The 20,564-nt window shown below is 40.6% G+C and overlaps 1 protein-coding gene across 2 annotated transcripts in view; it reads left to right on the top strand.

The window, feature by feature from the left end:
* ino80 (INO80 complex ATPase subunit) overlaps positions 1 to 20,564 on the top strand; it is a 74,696-nt gene that overhangs the window by 25,829 nt on the left and 28,303 nt on the right. For both annotated transcript variants that reach the window (XM_048250235.1, XM_048250234.1), the window contains 8 exons: positions 2,375 to 2,434; positions 2,516 to 2,658; positions 4,553 to 4,637; positions 4,765 to 4,882; positions 8,027 to 8,112; positions 19,312 to 19,479; positions 19,594 to 19,727; positions 19,851 to 19,918. In XM_048250235.1, the coding sequence (XP_048106192.1) occupies positions 2,375 to 2,434; positions 2,516 to 2,658; positions 4,553 to 4,637; positions 4,765 to 4,882; positions 8,027 to 8,112; positions 19,312 to 19,479; positions 19,594 to 19,727; positions 19,851 to 19,918 (862 nt within the window). The remainder of the gene's footprint in view (positions 1 to 2,374; positions 2,435 to 2,515; positions 2,659 to 4,552; positions 4,638 to 4,764; positions 4,883 to 8,026; positions 8,113 to 19,311; positions 19,480 to 19,593; positions 19,728 to 19,850; positions 19,919 to 20,564) is intronic.

The raw sequence follows: 20,564 nt of genomic DNA, 5'->3' as shown, positions 1-20,564 counted from the left end.
AGCAGTAGAAAATGGTTATATATAAGTGTATTTGTACATTTTGTAAATAAATGGTTAGAACACTGTGGATGGGATAGGGTAGTGCAAATGGCAAATGTCTAGGGGAGTGGGGGGCTGGGGATGTCCTGCTGGTTCGAGTGCGGAGAGACCTGTAACGCCTCCCGGAGAGGAGTGGGCTGAACAGTCTATGGTTGGGGTGAGAACAGTCTTTGATGATGCTTACGCAAGCATCGCTTGCCCTGGATGGCCTTGATGGAGGGGAGTGAGGAACTGATGATGTGTGCAGTTTTCGCCACCCTTTGCAGTGCTTTTCGGTCGTAAGCAGACCGGTTGCCATACCAAACTGTGACACAGTTGGTGAGGATGCTCTCGATGGTGCAGTGGTAGAAGTTCACCAGGATCTGAGGAGACAGGTGGACTTTCTTTACTCTCCTCAAAAAGAAGGGACGCTGGTGAGCCTTCTTGATCAGGGTAGAGGTGTTGATGGTCCAAGAGAGGTCCTCAGAGATGTGGACACCCAGAAACTTGAAGCTGGCGACACGCTCCACTTCAGTCCCGTTGATGAGAATAGGGGTGTGTGTGCTAGCTTTAGACTACAATGAGCTCCACAATGAGCTCTTCTTGGTGTTGAGAGCCAGGTTGTCAGTGCACCACGATATTGGTGCTGGACCTCCTCCCTGTAGGCCGTCTCATCGTTGTTGCTGATGAGACCAATCACCGTAGTGTCGTCCGCAAACTTGACAATGTTGTTAGAGCCATGTACAGGTGTGCAGTCGTGGGTGAAGAGGGAATAAAAGAGAGGGCTCAGCACACATCCCTGTGGTACGCCGGTGTTTAGGGTGATGGTTGAGGAGGTGTGATTATCTAACCTAACAGACTGAGGTCTGTTGGTTAGGAAGTCCAGAATCCAGTTACAGAGAGAGGTATTGATGCCCAGTTCATTGAGTTTGGTGACCAGTTTGGAGGGGATGACGGTGTGGAATGCTGAACTAAAGCCAATGAACAGTATTCTCACTTAGGTGTTGCTATTGTCAAGGTGGGACAGGCAGAGTGAAGTGCCGTAGAGATGGCATCGTCTGTGCTCCTGTTCTAACGGTAGGCAAATTGGAAGGGGTCCAGTGATGGTGTTAAGCAGGACTTGAGATGCGCCAGGACCAGCCTTTCGAAGCACTTCATGATGATGGGGATGAGTGCAACTGGACGGAAATCATTAAGGCTTGTTGCAGTCGAGTGTTTTGGCACCGGCACAATGGAGGTGGTTTTAAAAGACACGGAGACAGCTGCCTGGGTGACAGATTAAATGTCAGTCCAACCCTCAGTCAGCTGCACAGCACAGGCCCTGTGTACGCGTCCGAGGATGCCATCAGGACCAGCAACCTTACGTGCTTTGGGGGGGGGGTTGGAGTTAGTAGTTTTGTAATCTGTGATGGCCTGGATGCCTTGCCATTTGCGTTGGGGGTCCGAATTGTTCTTGAAGTGATCCTCAATCCTTAGGTTGTCGTTGTGCTTGGCGTCATAGCACGGAGGAGGCTACGACCAGCTAGCTCGATAGCACTGTTTGGTATTTCACTGTTAAGCCAAGTTTCTGTGAAAATCATGATGTTGCAGTCCATAATCATTCTGTGAGTGGTGATCCTCAGCCGCAATTCATCCATTTTGTTCGTCAAGGAGTGAACATTGGCAAGAAAAAGGCTAGGAAGAGCAAGTCAATGTGGAGTTAGCTTTAGCCTTGCTTGAATTCCACCATGGGACCCCCTGCGGCCAATCAGAATGCTGGATTTCGACAGCCAATTAGAACGCAGGATTCTGCCAGCCAATCAGAATGCAGGAAAAAGAGGGTTCTAAAGACGTATCTGTTCAGCTTAAGTGGTTCTTTGTTATGGTTTGTATATGTATGGTCTTTATGGGGTTTTGTTTTTCATTATTGATCGTTGATATTGCATTGACATTGTTATTATTGCTATTTTCCTCAATGCAGTCTTGTCAACTTTTTAAAAGTGTTTATTTTTGTAAGTGTTATTTGTTAACAAATGTATTGTTTTATTTAGTAAGTCACTTTGGACAATGTGGACAAAACAAAAATGCAAATGAAAAACAAAAATGCAAATGCTAATTAAGTTAACTAAAGTGGCAGAATAACAATGGGATTAAAAACAAATAAAATATAAAAGGAGGTGGGAAACATATATTTAGTCTGAACTAAAAGCAAGAGAATAAAATATGTTTTTAAACAGGACTTAAAATGGTCAATAGTGGAGCAGGATTTAATATTGGAGGGAATATTATTCTGAGTCATCTTTGTCATCTTCGTCCAAATTAAACAGTATGTATTTCCCCTTTAGCAGTGATTAATTAATTGTTCTTATTTCTTTAGGTTTTGCCATACTGGGGTAATCCTCATGACAGAAAAGTCATCAGGAAGTTCTGGAGCCAGGTAGGTCACAAATACTAATGTAATATCCTATAGAAAGGATTTGGACAGACACATTATTTAATATTTCCTGTGTTCTTCCAGAAAACTCTGTACACCCAGGACGCCCCCTTCCACGTTGTCATTACAAGCTACCAACTTGTGGTACAAGATGTCAAGTATTTCCAGCGGGTGAAGTGGCAGTACATGGTTCTGGATGAGGCCCAGGCCTTAAAGAGTAGCACAAGGTACTGAAAATTCTGCAACTGATGTTGCCATATCCCAAAATTCCAAGGCCATCTACATGAGAATGATGGAGTGGAAGCTTCTTTCCTATGTTCCCCATGATGTGCAAAATGTGCAGCCTGGGTCAAAAGTCTCAGTATTCGTTACTGTGACCTGCACTTGAATGGCAAGTGAAAACAGACAGCAGTATATACCAGTGATACTAATATTTGATGACCCCAAAGAAACCACATAGTATTTCCTACACCTTGAAAAAATTTTCAACTACCATATCAGCATTTAAGTGAGGCACTCTTGATCTAATGGGAGGCTTAGTTGCAGCAGTGCAAATGTGTGCTGGATTCCTTCTAAAGGTACATTGTTTCTGAAAAAGAATTAGTGATCGATAGACAACATTAGTCTGTCATTTTGCAGTTAGCTGGTTAGATTTCCCTACGTCCTAGCTTACCATAAGCTGCATTTCCATTACAGCTTTGCACAAAATAAAAGCGGTATTTGTTAAATTCAACAAAGTACAATTGCGAATGGTCAGTGTTTCCATTAAGTGATGCAATGCAACTAAATGTGAGTTTTATCTTCTCGCAATACATTTCAATGAACATTTCATGACATTTCATGGCAATGGATCTTCCAAAATTGGACAAGTTTTGAAGTTTTGAGTTTATCAGTTGGATCTATCAAAATTATGTGTTAGTTAAAATGAGGGGGTCAGAATGTAAAGGGAGTGAAAATATCGAAAGCTAAACCCTTATACTATAACCCTTAAGCTACAACGTGTGACAATTCTGGGAGGGCGTAGTCTACAGTTAACATTATAAATGCACACATTTTGTTATTGCTTAGAGTAGACTAATATTCGCACCGATGTTCTCACCTTGAACCAAGCCTAAATATAATCCTGTCATTAGACCACATGAAAAGTGCCACAATTTTATATTTGTTTAGTGTCATGTGACTCACCTTGTGCTGAAAAACCACCTCATGCGAGTATAAAAACTTTTCAGCGATATTTGTGAGTGTTTGCGATATTCGAGGGTTTCCATTACTCCTTTTTCATTTCGTATTTCAAATTTGCGCATTTTCAGGGTTAATGGAAAGGCACAGACGACCTTTACTGAACTGAAATCAAAGTACCAAACTCAAGAACTATCTGCAATTTTAACTTACAGTATGTACAAATGGAAATAGTATATTGCTAGCAAATAATAAAATATGCAGCAGCTTGTCCCATAACTTCAACACACTGCATGGATGGATCTTGAATACCTCTGATGATGACATTTCATTTTAAATCAGTGTCAGTCGTGTTCATTGCCATGATGTCTAAAAGAGGTCCAGCCCTTTTGAGAGATCCTCCAATCATCATACAGAAGCTTTACCACACTAAAAACAAAGCATAATAATCTCAAGTGCCATTGAAACCCAGAGATGCTGAGCGTCAATGGATAAGTGGGTCGTACTTTGACAGGCTTCTATGAGAAAATATTTTATTTTCATCGTAACGATTCTAGCGCAAAATGTTGATCTGGAATAAGAGAGTTAGGTCATGTAAATACTATACAACAAATTGAATTGGAACTCTTCTTAGTGACATTTCAGAGGAGGCTGGGTTTCCCTTGTACTCTTAGAGCAGTCGCCTCAGTTTGGATCTGATCTGCAAAATTTGTTTGTCTTTTGTCATGTGTTTTTTTGCTGTCCAGACTTTCAAAAAACAATCTGGATACCATATGCCAAAAAATGGATTTTGGCTGGCAGTCTGAACAAGGTTTTAAGACTTCCTTTGGCCTGGTGAAGTCTGATAAGGATTGGCCTTTAGAAATGTATACATCCCAGAAACATACATTTTGCTGAAATACACTGATGTAATGATGATTTTTTTTCTTCCCTGTTTGGCAGTGTAAGATGGAAGATACTTTTACAGTTCCAGTGCAGAAATAGACTTTTACTCACAGGAACTCCCATTCAGAACACAATGGCTGAGGTGAGACCCTTTGTAGTCTTAAGACTGTGTGTATTTCCTGTGCTTATAATAATAATAATAATAATAATAATAATAATAATAGTTATAATAATAATATTTATAATAATAATAAGTATTCCGTCTTCAGCTCTGGGCCCTTCTTCATTTCATCATGCCCACTTTGTTTGACTCGCATGAGGAATTCAATGAGTGGTTCTCAAAAGACATCGAAAGCCACGCAGAGAATAAGTCTGCCATCGATGAGAGTGAGTTAAAAGTTTTGTTTCAAAAATGAAGCTAGCTAACTCATAGACTGTATATATATACAGTCTATGAGCTAACTGCTAGATGTGGGGGGTATTCCAGGAACCCCATTTTTTTGTTAAAAATCTGAGTTTGTTAACCCTGAGGGGAAACTCTAGGCTTTCTGTTCCAGTTAGGAACTGAACTTTGGGTCAGTTGCCACACCGAAGCAGTTTTTTTTAACAAACCCAGTATTTCTTTCTAGTCTGGTCCGATGCAAAGCTGAATTACCCCCAGAATGGATTTTTAGATCCCAAATAGATGTGCCACCAACCCCTAATGACTAATCATTACCATTTTGAAATTAAATTTCAGTATCCAAATATGTCACCACTTTTCCCACCTGTAAACTAATAGCATATGTGTGCTGCCCACGGGGACAGGGGCGGTTTCTCATATGGTCAGTATGGGCAGCTCAGGGGGGTGGTTGCCCAGGGCATCACGCAAGCTAGGACCGCCACTGCACGGGGACCTGGGTTCAAATCCAACCTGGGTGATTTCCCGATCCCACCCCATCTCTATATTCCACTCACTTCCTGTCAGTCTCTCACTATCCTATCACAATAAAGGCAAAAAACCCCAAAACTGACTCATTGACTGGCACAGTAAATAATAATAATAATAATAGTAGGCCTAGGGCATCCTATTACAGTTTATGCTGGTTTGTGCCATAAAATCATTGTTTGTGCTGTAAGCGTTAATTATTTTAAGTCTGCGGCGGAAAATGTAGAGTTTAATTATAAAACAGTGAAGAACACAAATCGATAATTTTTACATCACAAAGAATATTTTTCAATGACATGGGAAATCACCAGTTTCACTGAAGTCTGCAGCTGTGTTAAATTTTCCTCTGAAAATGTACATGTTGTGCTTCTAAAATGGAGTTCCACTGATGATGGCTTTTTATAGTCATCGGGCTGTGAACTCCAAGAGAACAAACTTTGTGTTGATTGAGTTAACTCAGATCACCTGATTAGGAACTTAAAGTCCATTTCGGATTTTTTTGTCACCGATAGTCGACACTCCTTAATCGACTATTCACCGTTAACTGATAAGAAAATATAGGCCCATTTAGAACAAATAAGAGACCGTCACATAAATAAAAAAAACGTGTTAGAAATTAGAAGTGATTTTCTTTGTGGAAACAATTCACAACTTATGTTAATAATGAGTAAGAAGTTGCCAGACTTTTTGCTTGCGTGATGAACAAAACAGATTCAAACCGAAACTAACATTTAATCCTCCAATACAAATGCGCTTTAACAGCAGGTCTGGAAGCCTATATTTTGTGTTAGATGGAAAATATGTTTAAATTCTGGCCTATTAACAGCAAGGATCCTAGATGTAATATATAAGTATGTTAGAGCACTGAGCATGCCAGCTGTGGAGTTAGTTGTGTGCGCAGTCTATTGATTGTGAGAGGCGCTGCAGAGAATACCTGCTCAGGTGCCACTAATGTCCCCGGTATGCAAAGATAATGCCTAGTGGCCAGCCTTGGGAAACTTGTCTGATTAGCTCTCCACCGGTCAAAAGGATTAATATGCATTAAGGGGGATTGTCTCTCATATATCCACATTGTGTGCATTTACCACACTGCACTTCTTTTTTTAGCCTTTTAACTTATAGTATTAATCAGTTAAAACTATTTTTATCGGTTATAGGGCTGCAATTATTTTGGTAGTCGACTAATCTGTTGATTATTTTTTCAATTAGTCATTGATTATTTCTGGCACGCCCACCATCCCTGCTTTCTACTGGCTTCTATTCTGGGCTCCAGTTCATGTTTTACCTTTCCTGCTCAAGTCTATGCCCCATGAATGTCACACTGTTGTCCAGTCTCTGCCTCAACATAAATACATTCCCATAGTAGATTAAAATAATGACTCATTAACCAGATAAATATGAAATCTAAGCTTGATAGCTTGATCAAATATATTTGTAACATTTATACAAAATGAATCCAAATTGAAATCAATTAATTTAATAATTAATATGCCAAATATGCCAATAATGTGTTTTGTACTGCTAAAATAGACAGATCCAAACAGAAAACTGTATTATATTTAGGTTTATAAATTTAAGGCCACCATAGTTTATCATAGTTGGCCACCATAGTTCATTATAGTTACTCGCCAAAATGTACGCATCGGGAGTGACTAGATCAGCCTAAAGATTGCTGAGGCCCATTTTTCTGAAAATCTTCTGCGGCCCACCCAAACATTTATTCACAATTCTGAGACGAGACTATGATAAAGTATTTCCTTATCATTTATGTAATGGCATTTGAACAATCCGTCAATGACAACCCCATCAAATATGTTCCGGATCAACATCAAATGAATGTCAGTTTGAAGAATAAACTAGCTACTTTTGAATTGGAGCTATTTAATCATTAACTTTTTCAGTATTTCAACCTTAATTACAAAATGTAAAATAACAAAATAATAATAATGTAGGCTACCTCTCGTGGATCACCTGCAACATCTTGATGGCACACACTTTGGGAAACACTGGGCTACATCATGGCTTCAGGGTGCTCGCGTTTGAGATGCTCATCCCCGTCTGCTGTGAAATAACAGTCTGAATTCAACCTGTTTTGTTGCTTTATTTCACCAAAATGTTCCCACATGTTTGAAAGTATTGGCCTCACCAACACTCTCTCTCTCTCTCTGTTGTGCCATCATTCATTTCCCTCACGGGATCAAAAGAGTATATATACTATACTTATTGAACATTTGCGTGGAGTAGCCAAAGACTTTATTATGTCTTTCACAACGCATCGACAATACATTCTTTGTCGACAAATTTTCATAATCGACTTTGTCGACTAATCGCTGCATCCCTAATCAGTTATCGGTCAAACAGTGAATTATGAACACCCCTAACATAAACAATGACAGGAATTCATTGGATCATTCTTCTTTTGGTCAGAGGGAAACAAAGGGAAACAAACACACACACACACAGGAAAAGACGTCGCAGGTGTTTTCTCATACTGTATTGTTATCACCTGTTCTGTGTGATTGATGCGTATGTGTTTTGACCCTGTGTGCTGTGTTGTATGAGCTTTTATAATTGTGTTTCTTGTGTTTTCCTTTATATTTAAGACCAGCTCTCCAGACTTCACATGATCCTTAAACCATTCATGCTCCGACGAATCAAGAAGGATGTGGAAAACGAGTTGTCGGATAAGGTAATTAAGGGATTCACCAATATTGATAGCAACATTGTGTATCAGGCCGATACTATGCTCATTTACTCATTTAATATTTTCTGGTACCTAGCACCGATGCTACTTAATTACACTGTTTCCACTAAAGCATAGTAGTGTAGCTGCTACCTTGACAACGCTGACTTCGCCACATGTAAAACTAGCAAGATTTATGGATCTATGTTGAATCTACGCATCCTATTGCCCTCACACAAATGATACTCTTTTGAAACTATAGCTCATCTAACCTATGCAAGTGGCATACACTTTGCTGAGTGTAAATACTTGTGCATGGCTGGTGTGTTGGTTATAGCTCTGCACTTCACCAGTGTGGTTGGAGGGAAGTAAACAAACTCAGTAGATACATCTAATTTGTATAGTATGTATGGATTGGTATGGGTCAGGAGTACTGAAAGTTATTACATGTGCTTCGGTCAAGACTGGATACTAGTACAGTACCCTCCAAAATTATCGGCACTTGGTAAAGTAACTGTGACTAAAACAGGTATTAAAAAGTCATCTTTTGGTGATGTCTTGTAATTTCACAATGAAAACAATGAGGACAAATCCAACCTTGACAGGAAGCTAATTTAAAACACATTGCCCACAATTATTGGTACCCCTGCATGTGTAACCTGCGTTGTGTTGAACCTTCACGGTTCGAACCCGCGAACAGCAGCACCTCGGATCGGGAGGCAAGCGTGCTGACAGTTGATCTAAAAGCCCAGGCTACTAGCTTGCATGCCAGCAGCAGTCTTGAGGTGTCGGGAAGTGAGGTTTGCCAACTTTCCACAATCACAGCTAAGCTAGCTGGCATCCATTACACATGTCCTTTTCCCAATAAAACAGCTCATAATATTCTACTATGACATTCCATAAAGCTGGATAATACAAAGCAAGGTATTTGAGACCATTCCTCTTTACCAGTGTGCCGTGAGAGCTCATCCGGTGTGCCGTGGGAAACTGTCCAATTTCACTTAATCGGTCCAAAAACATTGATTATTTAGTTGCTACAGATAGTAGGCTATGCTATGCCATTGTTGAGCGTCTGTGCCTACAATGTAGTGACTTGTTAAGTAAATAAATACTCTGTCAGTGGGTGGCACTAGGTAGCGCAATAATGACCTGGATAATTAAGCGGTGCGCACAAGAAGTGGCGGTGAAAAATAGATATTAGAAAGTTAGATACCGCATTGGGCTCCAGAACGTACATACAGTGGGCATCGCTTTCAAATGGCCACTTCAGTCGCGCATTACGAGGCGTGAAGCTTTCAGCCACTGTGCGTCGCTCTGCCACTGTACATCGCTCTGCCTGCCGCCCCTTCTGAAAAAGCTCGATTTACCTCGATTTAGGCTACTTGGGTATGGCTTAAGGCTTGACTACACGGTGGTAACGGAAATCGAAATTTGCTGTCTACATTATTGTCAGTGTTGGGTTAACGCAACTTCACGCCAAATCAAAACAGTCGCGTGATAATTGAGCCAGTAGAGAAATAACTGTTCAGAATTAATCTGTAGCCTTGGGTAGGCTTCTGCGACGTTTTTAACAGGCTACGCTATAGAGGCTTAGACAACTATGACCCACGTTTTGGTTTCATAAATTAATTTGCCCTACTTCTTGACTGCAATGTAATCAATTGACTGCTTGACATGTCATTTTTTTTTTTCTGTACAATAAACAAATACATCTGCTTTATGCCGCAGAATTACATATTTGGAACTTACATAGTCCAATGCATCGTTACACTACGTTAGTTTTTCCCAAAACCATAGTAGCAACGAACGTTCGCAACCACTATCGTAAAGTTGTGTAGTTACAACTACACCTCTCGACCTGTGGTAGAATGCTAGTAGAAGCATAGTTCCAGGGATCTTCATGTCAAAGACGTCACTAACACCAGTTATTTGTTTGCAAATTAATAATTATAAATATATTTAGGTTTGTAATTGATATTTACACTTCTAACCACCATACATCCCTATTTTAAATTGCCCAAGGCAGAAAATACATAAATTAAAAGTCAATTTGCAGCCATGTGCACGTAAGTAAAAGCCACACACCTGCAGATAATAATAAGGTGGTGCGCACTTTTTGACGAGTCAGCTAAGAATATGTAGCCTTTGATTTTCATGGGGGGGGGGGGTCCTTGTTAGTTTACGCAAACCAAGCCAAGAAGGCTGATTCTGATTTTGATAATATGATCTGCACAAAAGATAAACTTAGGTAAACAACGATGTCAATATTGTTAAAATCTTAACCCAGATTCGAACTCTTGGACAGGGGACTGGTAACGGCGGCTGTCATCTGCCGGCCTTAATGCAATGCACCACAGAAGTATGTGCAGGTGCCCGTTCACGTGCTACTAAACGTCATTAACCACCTTAGTCCAGACTACTGAAGTTGTAACTTACATGTTGGTTAGTTGAACGATGCATCCTGTTAGTAAAAAGCTAACCTCCGTAGTTGTACGGGAAACGCACCCCAGATCAGCTTGTAGGCCATTAGCAATCTGTTTATTTTATTTTATGAAGCCTACACAGTAGATCACATGCCACATTCTCACTTTCAATAGACAGATGCAATAGCCATTGGTCAAGTATTGAGTATAAAGCAATTAAGATAGTATCCTATACAAAAAGTACTTCATACTATCATAAAAATTCGTTAAAACGAATAGCATTTTGCAACTTGACAAAACACTGGATTAAAAATCGTAGGCACAGGAGAAAACTTGTACAACCATTGGCCCGTGGGGAGATCACATGCCAGTTGCCTCTCCCTTCAATGCTATGACTTCGTTCGGGCTGTGAGCTTGTTTGTAAAAAAAACTATTGCAGATATCAATGCGTCTTTGTTCATGGGTTTGGCCTCACAGCAGAGGCTTACACAACTATGACCCACGTTTTGGTTTCGTAACTTGCCCTACTTATTGACTGCAATGTAGTCAATTGACTGCTTGACAGGTTATTTTTATTTTTCTGTACAATAAACAAATACATCTGCTTTATGCAGAGAATTACGCGACTTGGCCAGCCTATAGAACGGGCACATTTTGGAGAGAATAGAGAATGTACGCACGCAAGAATCTGTAGGCTATCTGTGGCTGGTTACCATCAAACAATGTTTAATGCATTAACTCGAGACGTCAAACATTTTCTAAACAATACAATTAGAAAGGATGCAGCAGGCAGCAAATGTAGAAGAGTCATTTCCAGTGGAAGAACAAAATGCTGAATGAAGCCCAAAGATATGAAGGCATATCTGGCAAGTTGTTATTTTTGAAGCGTAAATGGTTGGGCTATAGGCCTAGTTTGCAAGAAGGAGACATAAAGCGTGAGCATGCCACACTATCCACAGCTGTGGGGGGGTTCTTTTCAGCTGTCTCAGAGGTGGGAAGTTGCGTTCGTTGGGGGCAGGGCCGGATTAACAATTCATAGACCCTTGGGAACAAATGTCTGATGGCTCCCCCCTGCCCCCCAGCCAACGTGAATCGGGCGGTCAGTTAATAGGCCTATCGTGAAGATTTGTATTGCCATTTAAGCTCTGAAGCATCTGTGAGGCCAAGCCTCACCAAGTAGCCCGCTTGTTTACAACTAACATTACATTTAATTAAACTGCTTATAGGCTATGCGAAATAGTTTCAACATTTTGAATATCAGTGTCGGGTGAATTAGGAAATGCCTTATGGCTGAAAGCTGCTTGGGATCCCCCTGTCAAGCAATAACCATACAAAAGTTAAAAACAGATGACATGATGCACGCCACTGACATAATGCGCCAAATAATATAGCCTAGATATTCCAATATATTGAATACATGTGTTTATTTTAGAGGGATATTCAACGTCATTTTTGAGCAATTTTGACAGCCCTATTCCACTGTAGGCTACGCCAATGTCGTCTATTAACACCTTCCACCTAACCCCGTGAGTGCGGGTCGCTATAATGCGCGGTGAAATAGCACCATTGAGTAGCCTATGCGAAATAGCCTTAAAATCGTTCGGTGTTGTGTGCCTTCTGGTTTCTCCACCTACTGGTTTCCCTTGCGGCGTGCATGCGCTGCAGCAGTTGTCAGACATTCACAAACAAGTTGTTTTAGGCGGTTTGAAGTCGCTTTTCATCGCCATGGCATTTCGGCTACATTACAGCCACTTTCGGACAAAAGACATGTAAAAATATATGTTTTGAAAACTAGCATTAAACTGGATTCGATCCCGCAAAAGCAACACATGCGTGACTCTCTCCATCCTGATTCACTACTCTTTGAGCCATCTAATATGTTACGCGAATCAATTAACTATTGTAGGCTACCATTAATTAATAACGTAGGCAACACCCAGGTAACATGTTGTCCAGGCTATCTGAAACAAGGGGTTGCCTGTCATCTACAACAACTGGTTACCTTGGGCTGCTACAGTCGTCAGTGCACTGTGCACAGTAGGCCTACTGCCCTGCTACTCTTTGTGGTTGATCAACTAAAAATAAAAGATGTATTTGGTGATGACGTTATTGTAGGCCTAGTCAGGGTGCGATTTGTAGGGGGGAATGGTGAGGATTTCCCCCCCTCTGGTTTTTCCTATCCCTACCTCTGCTAAATTATTTTTATCCCCGGTGGGGACAACATTTATCCCCCTCTGCTCCTCATTGATTAATGCTACTTCATATAAGTAAAGCGCTGCAACGTGAGAACAGTCTAGTAGGCTAGCCTACATAATAATCTGACATCAGATACACACCGTCACCGTCAGCACTCATGCTGCTGACACAGTGGCTGCGTGATAACTTAATTTGGCCTTGATCGTGCAGGACATTTCAGAATGTCGAGTGTGTAATCCATCAAAATGGCTAGTTTCAATGGAAAAGTTAGCTGGACAAATGAAATAAAACGAGAAGGATTCAGTGAAGCATATTAATGTTTTAGAACCTTCAAAATTAGAAAGCTGATGCAACTGAGATGGAGGACAACTGCACGTAGAGTAGAACGTAGGCCTATTGTCTGAAGGAACTTACATTAAATGAGGAGATATTTGCTGAATGTCACTCGTTTGATAAATCTAAGTAGGCTAGGCCTAGTAGACAAATAACTTTTAGAAATAATATATACTGCAAAAACGAATGTTGGTGGGTATTTAAACTATCTAGCGGGTGTTTTAACAGCTGCAAGAAATAGAAGCTTCATGGTCTTTATGTTCTGGTTAAGTAGAATTATTTTCATAAAACTTCAAATTGCCCTATAACTTTACTCTCCAAACTCTTCACTGCACTGTAGGCAATTAACTGACAGTATGATAGGCTATTTATTTTCTGTAGGCTACAATAAACACATTTATTTTTCAACTTTTGCAATATTGCGCGACTTGGCTACTGAACGCAAATCAGCAGGAGAGAGAATGCACGTAGCCTCATGGCGTGTAGCACAATGTGTAGGCTATTTGGTTACCAACTAACACTGTTAGCCAATTCACTAACTTAAGACTTCAGTGCCATCATATACAACGTTTTTTTACACAACAAATAAAGAAAGGATGGAGGCAGCAAAAGTAGAGGAGTCATTTCAGATGGGGCAAGAACAAGGTGATCAATCATCATTTGTATGCTTGTGAAAACGTAGTCCTACCCTGCATTAGAGGAGCTGATCATCATACCAAGCACACTCGCTGTTTAAAGTCATAGACCACGGTAAACTAAAACTAAAATGTTACAAAGGTGGCAAAAATAATATAGGGTATTATTAGCCATGACATTACTAGGCTATGAATCGTTCGTTAATTTTTTATTTTTTTGGGGTGGTGGTGGGGGAGGGGGGGTTTACAAACTTATTCAAAATCATCCCCCCCTCTGGTTTTTACACAAATCGCACCCTGGGCCTAGTAGACCTAAATTCTGAGAAATTAAATGGTACGAGAAACGATCTACATAGCGCACCAGACCGCAATGTCTTCAAGAGTTTGCAAAAATTTGTGTATTTTTCAAGTCAATAAACATTCTTAATTTTCGAATGTCTTTGTCAGGGAACATCTGACTTTTACAAACCATAGGCCTGGTAATCGCTCAGACAAGGAGTTATAAGATAAAGGCAATACCATTTGTGTCACCTAATGCAGTTCAGTGAATTAGCAAGATACCATCAGAAGGCAACAATCATAAAGCACAGTGCGCGCTCTCTCCCCTGCGCATAAAGCTGTCTGTGTGTTGTAGGCTAGATTTGCGTGAGTTCTTTCTATCTGCTTTACTTTTGTGAGTTGCGACCACCTAGGCTATGTTATAGACGTTCTATGAGGTACCCGTGTTTAGCTGTGTCACAAAACAATAAGCTTTGTCAGACTACTTTTAAAATGATATTCAGGGCTATATATATTTTAAACATTCGGGGCTGAAGACCCGACAAAGCCTTGCGTTAATTCTTCAGGTGGGAAGTGTCAGGAATTTTCATACGAGGACGGCTCTCATTGGTGGTTAGTATATGAAGTAGGGAATTGACAGCAACATATCCAATCACATTATGAGAGATGCTGAATTTAACATAAACTGCGATGTTTGATTTTAAATTAATGTAAATTTAGCGGGACTGTAAGCTGTCTGCGTGGGTGCTCGATGTTTTCAGTGGCTGCCGAGAGACTGAGCACCCACGGTATCGGCGCCTATGACAAGCGTATCTCGCGGTTGCATCCATTACAAACAAACATGCAATGTGAACGTCTGGGATTGGGGAGAGCACTAAATGCTCTTCTGAATAAGCACGAAGACAAGCCTTTAAATGAAAAACACTCTTTAATAATCAAAGAAATAAACGCTAATGAAGTAAACTTGTGACCATCAAAAATAGTTTATCGCCTGTAACTCCGTGATAACAGGACGTAACAAGAAGGCATTTGGCTGAGCAACGGAGGTTAATATGCTCTATACTTTGTCCAAATGATGTCTGTCTATCATCGTTGCACTTTCGGAGAAAACCAGAATGTTTCATTTGTCCCTGCGTTTCTTACGGCTGCAAAGCGGGATTCACTTCGCCGTTAACCAAATATTTCTTTATTAGGGCAGGGCAGGCATATTTCTGGCTATTAAATTATTTCTAAACCAGTCTGCTAAAGTCTGTAGTGAAGTCTGTGTAGGGTTTTCCAGGCTCCATTTCTTTTTACGAGACACCCTGCTCACTTGAGACCTCTGCCGGTTGTTGCAGCGTCGTTGCAGCGTCACTGGAAAAATACAAATTAAAGTTGCGTGATGCCACGTGATCCCGCGCGCGGACCGCGAGGGAAGCTGGCCAAGTCGAAGCACTGCCCACTGTGGGCCTAAATAGCGCTGCCATCATAGTGGGGGCAACAATCACTGGAGGCCAATGGAGAAACAGGTGTCTCTGATTGGAAATCAGACAGGTGTCTCTGATTGTCGGCAAGTGTTGCCCATAGACAGTAAGGTGTTTGCCCCCAGCAATATGACGGCCGCATTCACATAGCCTATGCCACTTCATAGAACTCAACGGACAATGCGGTATCTAGCTTTCTAATACAGGGCTTAAATTTCACGGCGGGATTGCGGGTATTGCGCATAATTTGTTCAAGTCCCGCAACTCTAGCCATCATAATGCGAGAAATTCCCGCATACACTTTTACAGCCTGTCTGATGACGTTAATATAGCCTAATCATTAAGTGGCGTGAATGCGGTGCTATTGACCGGACTGATCAACTACCGAGTTGAAATGAACATAGCCTCATGCAGGCGACACACACACGGAGAGAGAGAGAGAGAGAACCACTTTGGCGCTTTATGCAAATAGGCTACGCTACCATGGCAAACTTTTACATCTGGAAAGAGCTCCTTGGTAACTATCCTGCTAGCTCAGGTCACGTCAACACTTGATCCCAGAAAGATTGTCTTCGACATGTCAACATTTATTGTATCTAATGACATAGAAAACATAATGATTTGCATACACATACCGCACTATGCACAACTTTTATTCACTAGCGACTACAGCCTAAAACCGTCAGGTTGAAGGGGGGCTAATTACTCCATAGAATTACTCTCAGGTATTTTCTTAAAGTGACAGGCACTCAATTACACCTACTCATCACCAATGTGCACTCAATTGGACCTACACACCACATTAAAGATATGCCTTAGTGTTATAGGTTAAACGTCAATATGAGGCATTCAAATGACTAAATATGTTTAGCTAGTAGTAATTACTAGTAAAATGCTATACTTTAAAAAATGCATTATTAAATAAATACACTCTATATGAATTAAAAAATAAATGATAGAAACATATCACATAAGCTATAATTTTCAGTGTGTGTTTGTGTGTGTGGAGAGAGTCAAGCAGAATCTAGGATGTCCACTGTTGTGAATGATCCCACTACAGTATATATTACTGATGACGTCAGGGTGGTGGGGGCCCCAAAATCAAACACTTTTTTAAAAAAAGTATCGAAGTATTGAAATCGCAATTCTTGACTTGGTATCAGAATCGACCCCCCCCCCCAAATTGTGTAAATCCCCCCTAGATGAATAACCTAAGGGGGGAATTCCCCCCCATTTTGAAAAATGAATTTTAAGCCCTGTAATATCTAGCCCATGGGTGAACAGATGGAGGCTAAACCAGCGATGGATAGGCCTACTTGAAAAGGAAAAATGCAGACTCTGAACTGAACTGTAAACAAATGGAGAGACTAAATTGTCATTATTTTTGCTGTATTAGGCTACAGTGTGTAATTTTGTTACATTTTGGTTGGTGGTGTGCTGCAGGGTTTTTATAATGTAAGAAATGTACCATGGTTCAAAAAAGGTTGAAAAACACTAACCTAAATGTTGTCTTGCAATATTTAAAGCAGCTTCTGGTTGCAGTAATCCGCAATGCAGTAAAACTACAATAATTATCTTGTTTGTGAGTGACACTAATCCATAGTTTTGAGTAATCTCAGCTGCATTATTTTCTTTACAGTTTTTCTCAGTCACTTTGGTACATTTCTCAGATCTTCACATCATTGTGTCATTTGTGCACATCAAAAAAATCATTTCTTTGAACAAGTTGCAAATGCTTTGGTACATCCATGCAAATTATTTTTCACTGGTTATGTCATGTTGATCGAAATGATTGATTTTAATGATAGATAGATAGATAGATAGATAGATAGATAGATAGATACTTTATTGATCCCCAAGGGGAAATTCAAGGTCTCAGTAGCATACAGACATCACACACACATTCACAGCAGAAAAAAGTGATTAAAAGTATATAATATATATGAGTCTCTGTTGAATAGTCTCACCCCCCACAACATTTAGGGATTAGTTCATACTAGCATAAGTCTTTACATGCAAAATGGTTGAACAAGTTGTCATAATATGTCAAGCATATTGGATGAGAATGTGTGGCCCAACTGACAGGAACATCAGGAGGTGTAGGAAGACTGCACTGTAATTCCTACAGCACTGCATGTACAGTTTTCCCTAAGGACATTGTCCTATGTTCACTTTTCTTTGTGCTATGCAGTGCTGTCTTTTCCTTTCTGTATCGCAATGACATGGTCTGTCAACAAATTACAGTACAAACAGAAAAGCATAAATGTGAATCTTATCCGTTCGCACGGCTTCTCATACCACTGCTATGCAGACGACACACAGCTCTATCTGTCCTTTCCACCTGACGACCCCCTGGTTTCAGCACGGATCTCAGATTGCCTTTCAGACATAGCTACATGGATGAAGGCACACCACCTCCAACTGAACCTCTCAAAGACTGAACTGCTGGTCATCCCAGCTAAACCTACCATACACCACGACATCAACATCAAATTTGACTCCCTGTCTGTTTCACCGACCAGGACTGCAAGAAATCTAGGAGTTGTTCTCGACAACCAACTAAACTTCTCAGATCATGTTGCCTCAGTCGCCCGGTCATGCCGTTTCGCACTCTACAACATACGGAAAATCAGGACTTACTTGACTCAAGATGCTACCCAACTTCTGGTTCAGGCAATAGTCATCTCACGACTCGACTACTGCAATGCCCTCCTGACAGGTCTCCCAGCCTGCGCAGTGAAACCACTTCAGATGATCCAGAGCGGCGGCGCCTGGTCTACAACCAACCCAAAAGGGCACATGTTACCCGCTGCTCATCCAGCTACACTGGCTACCTATGGCGGCCCGCATCAAATTCAAGTCTCTAGCGGCTTGCCTACAAAGTAGTCTCTGGTTCTGCTCCCACCTACTTGAATGCCCTCTTACAGACTTACACTACCTCCAGACCGCTGCGCTCCTCTGCCCTAAGCGGCGTCTAGCTCTACCACCGGGTGCGGCTCAAGCCAATCCAAACTTTTCTCATCTGTTGTTCCTCGTTGGTGGAACACACTGCCAGTTCCTACAAGGGCAGGGACATCCTTTTCCACTTTCAAAAAACTCCTGAAGACCCAGCTCTTTAGAGAACATCTACTCTCATAGCAACACTTACAACAAGTCTTACTGATCCTAGTACTCACCAGCCGTTTTAAACTGACAAGTAACTGCTAAAAACAGCACTCACCGGACTTACTTATTCTTACTGTACTCTAATGTTTTTTTTAAACTGTCCTAAAATTGTGAGAATTGTTCTAAAAACTTACTGTTTACCATGTTGTTAGTCGCTTTGGTTAAAAAGCGTCAGCCAAATGTAATGTAATGTAATGTAATGTAATGAATCTTGTCCAGTCTCTTGCAATCAAACTCCCACATACACTAAGGTATAACCTACAATTTACAATAATTGTCATCAGCTTTAGCCATAGCTACATCAGAACATCCCCCCCAGAGTACACTGTTATATTGACAACATGAATAAGCAATTTGACTGCCTTATTTGTACACAATGACACAAGAACTTGTCATTCTGATGGCACTGACATGTTCATTGACACAGATATTTACTTTTGAAAGATGAACTAAGGATTTTGAGCAAGGGACTGGCTTTTGCAGGTAATCCATGGTGTTTTGCTATTTGTACGAATTGTTTTGAGAAATGCACTTACTGTTTTGCAAATGTCAAGGATGATTCGAGAAACGTGCCAAAGCGACTGAGAACAACTGTAATTGGCTTATGATTTAGAAAAATGGAAAATGTCATAAGGTGTTAAAAAAAGGTGATGTAAACGTCATCATGTATACTTTAAGGGTCTAAATAGTTTCAAACTGTTTTATTTTCAGATTGAGATCCTGACATATTGCCAACTAACCAGTAGACAGCGTCTCCTGTACCAAGCTCTCAAGAATAAGATCTCCATAGAAGACCTGCTGCAGTCATCTATGGGATCCTCTCAGCAGTCTCATAGCACTACTAGCAGCCTCATGAATCTTGTCATGCAGTTCAGGAAGGTGAGAGAACTACTGATGGGCTTTTGAACTTACTCAGTTTGAACTCAGTCTGTTGTCAGTCGGTTACAATTCTGATTTTGTGACAAATTCTTTTCTTTTTTTCTTTTCTTAAAGGTGTGTAATCATCCAGACCTGTTTGAGAGGCAAGAGACTCGTTCACCTTTTCACATGACTCTCAAACCTTTCCGAATTTCTAAGTTCATGTACCGACAAGGCCTTCTACATACAACAAACCAGAACAGGATTAAGTAAGTGGTAAATTAAAACATTCTTTACATTTTCTAGAAGAGTAGAATATGAATATTTATGTGGAAGTTGACATTGAAGTAAAAAATATTCCTGCCTAATTTCTGTGTTTGTCTCAACCACAGGTTGCTTCAGGTTTTGCTCTCTCCATTCTCTCCACATTACATTCAACAGTCCCTGTTTCACAGAAATAGTGAGTACACATAACTGTCTTCATCAACCCTCCTACATTTTGCCATGTTTTTTTGTTCATATGCTAGTTAAAGAATGCTGTTTATATTGGTCATATTTTGTTTATGTTTGTTGAAATTGTGCCCTGCTACTGACAGTTTGAACAGCAGTTCATTAAGTATCATGCGGTTACTTGATGGAACCATGGCTCTCTGATTACATGAGTGAGTTATTTCACTATGGGGAGCATCTCTGGCATGACCGACCATGGAAGCACATTGCTAGTAGAAGCCCCCTGTGTCACCCTATATAATATATATATATATACGGCTGTGCAGCCTTCTCTTGTCTTCCCCCGTGAAGACCATTGTCTATCCTCGGAACTCTTGGTTCTGTTAAATTGTCCAAAGATAGACGGTCAAGTCATCAACAGTATGTACAAACAAACACACACACACACACCCACATGCCTAGAAGTTGCAGGGGTGGGTAGTAACGCATTACAAGTAACGCACATGAGTAAAAAAGTAAAAACGGCAACTTCAAAGTAACGCACATGAGTAAAAGAGTAAAAAACGGCAACTTTCCCTATTCCTTTTTCAAAACGGTACTTCTACTCATACTCAAATACATTTTTGAGCCAGTAGTCTACTCTTTACTCCGCTACA

The sequence above is a fragment of the Alosa alosa genome, chromosome 8, assembly GCF_017589495.1.
Source record: "Alosa alosa isolate M-15738 ecotype Scorff River chromosome 8, AALO_Geno_1.1, whole genome shotgun sequence".
Taxonomy (NCBI): domain Eukaryota; kingdom Metazoa; phylum Chordata; class Actinopteri; order Clupeiformes; family Clupeidae; genus Alosa; species Alosa alosa.
This window is presented reverse-complemented; position numbering and strand designations above follow the sequence as displayed.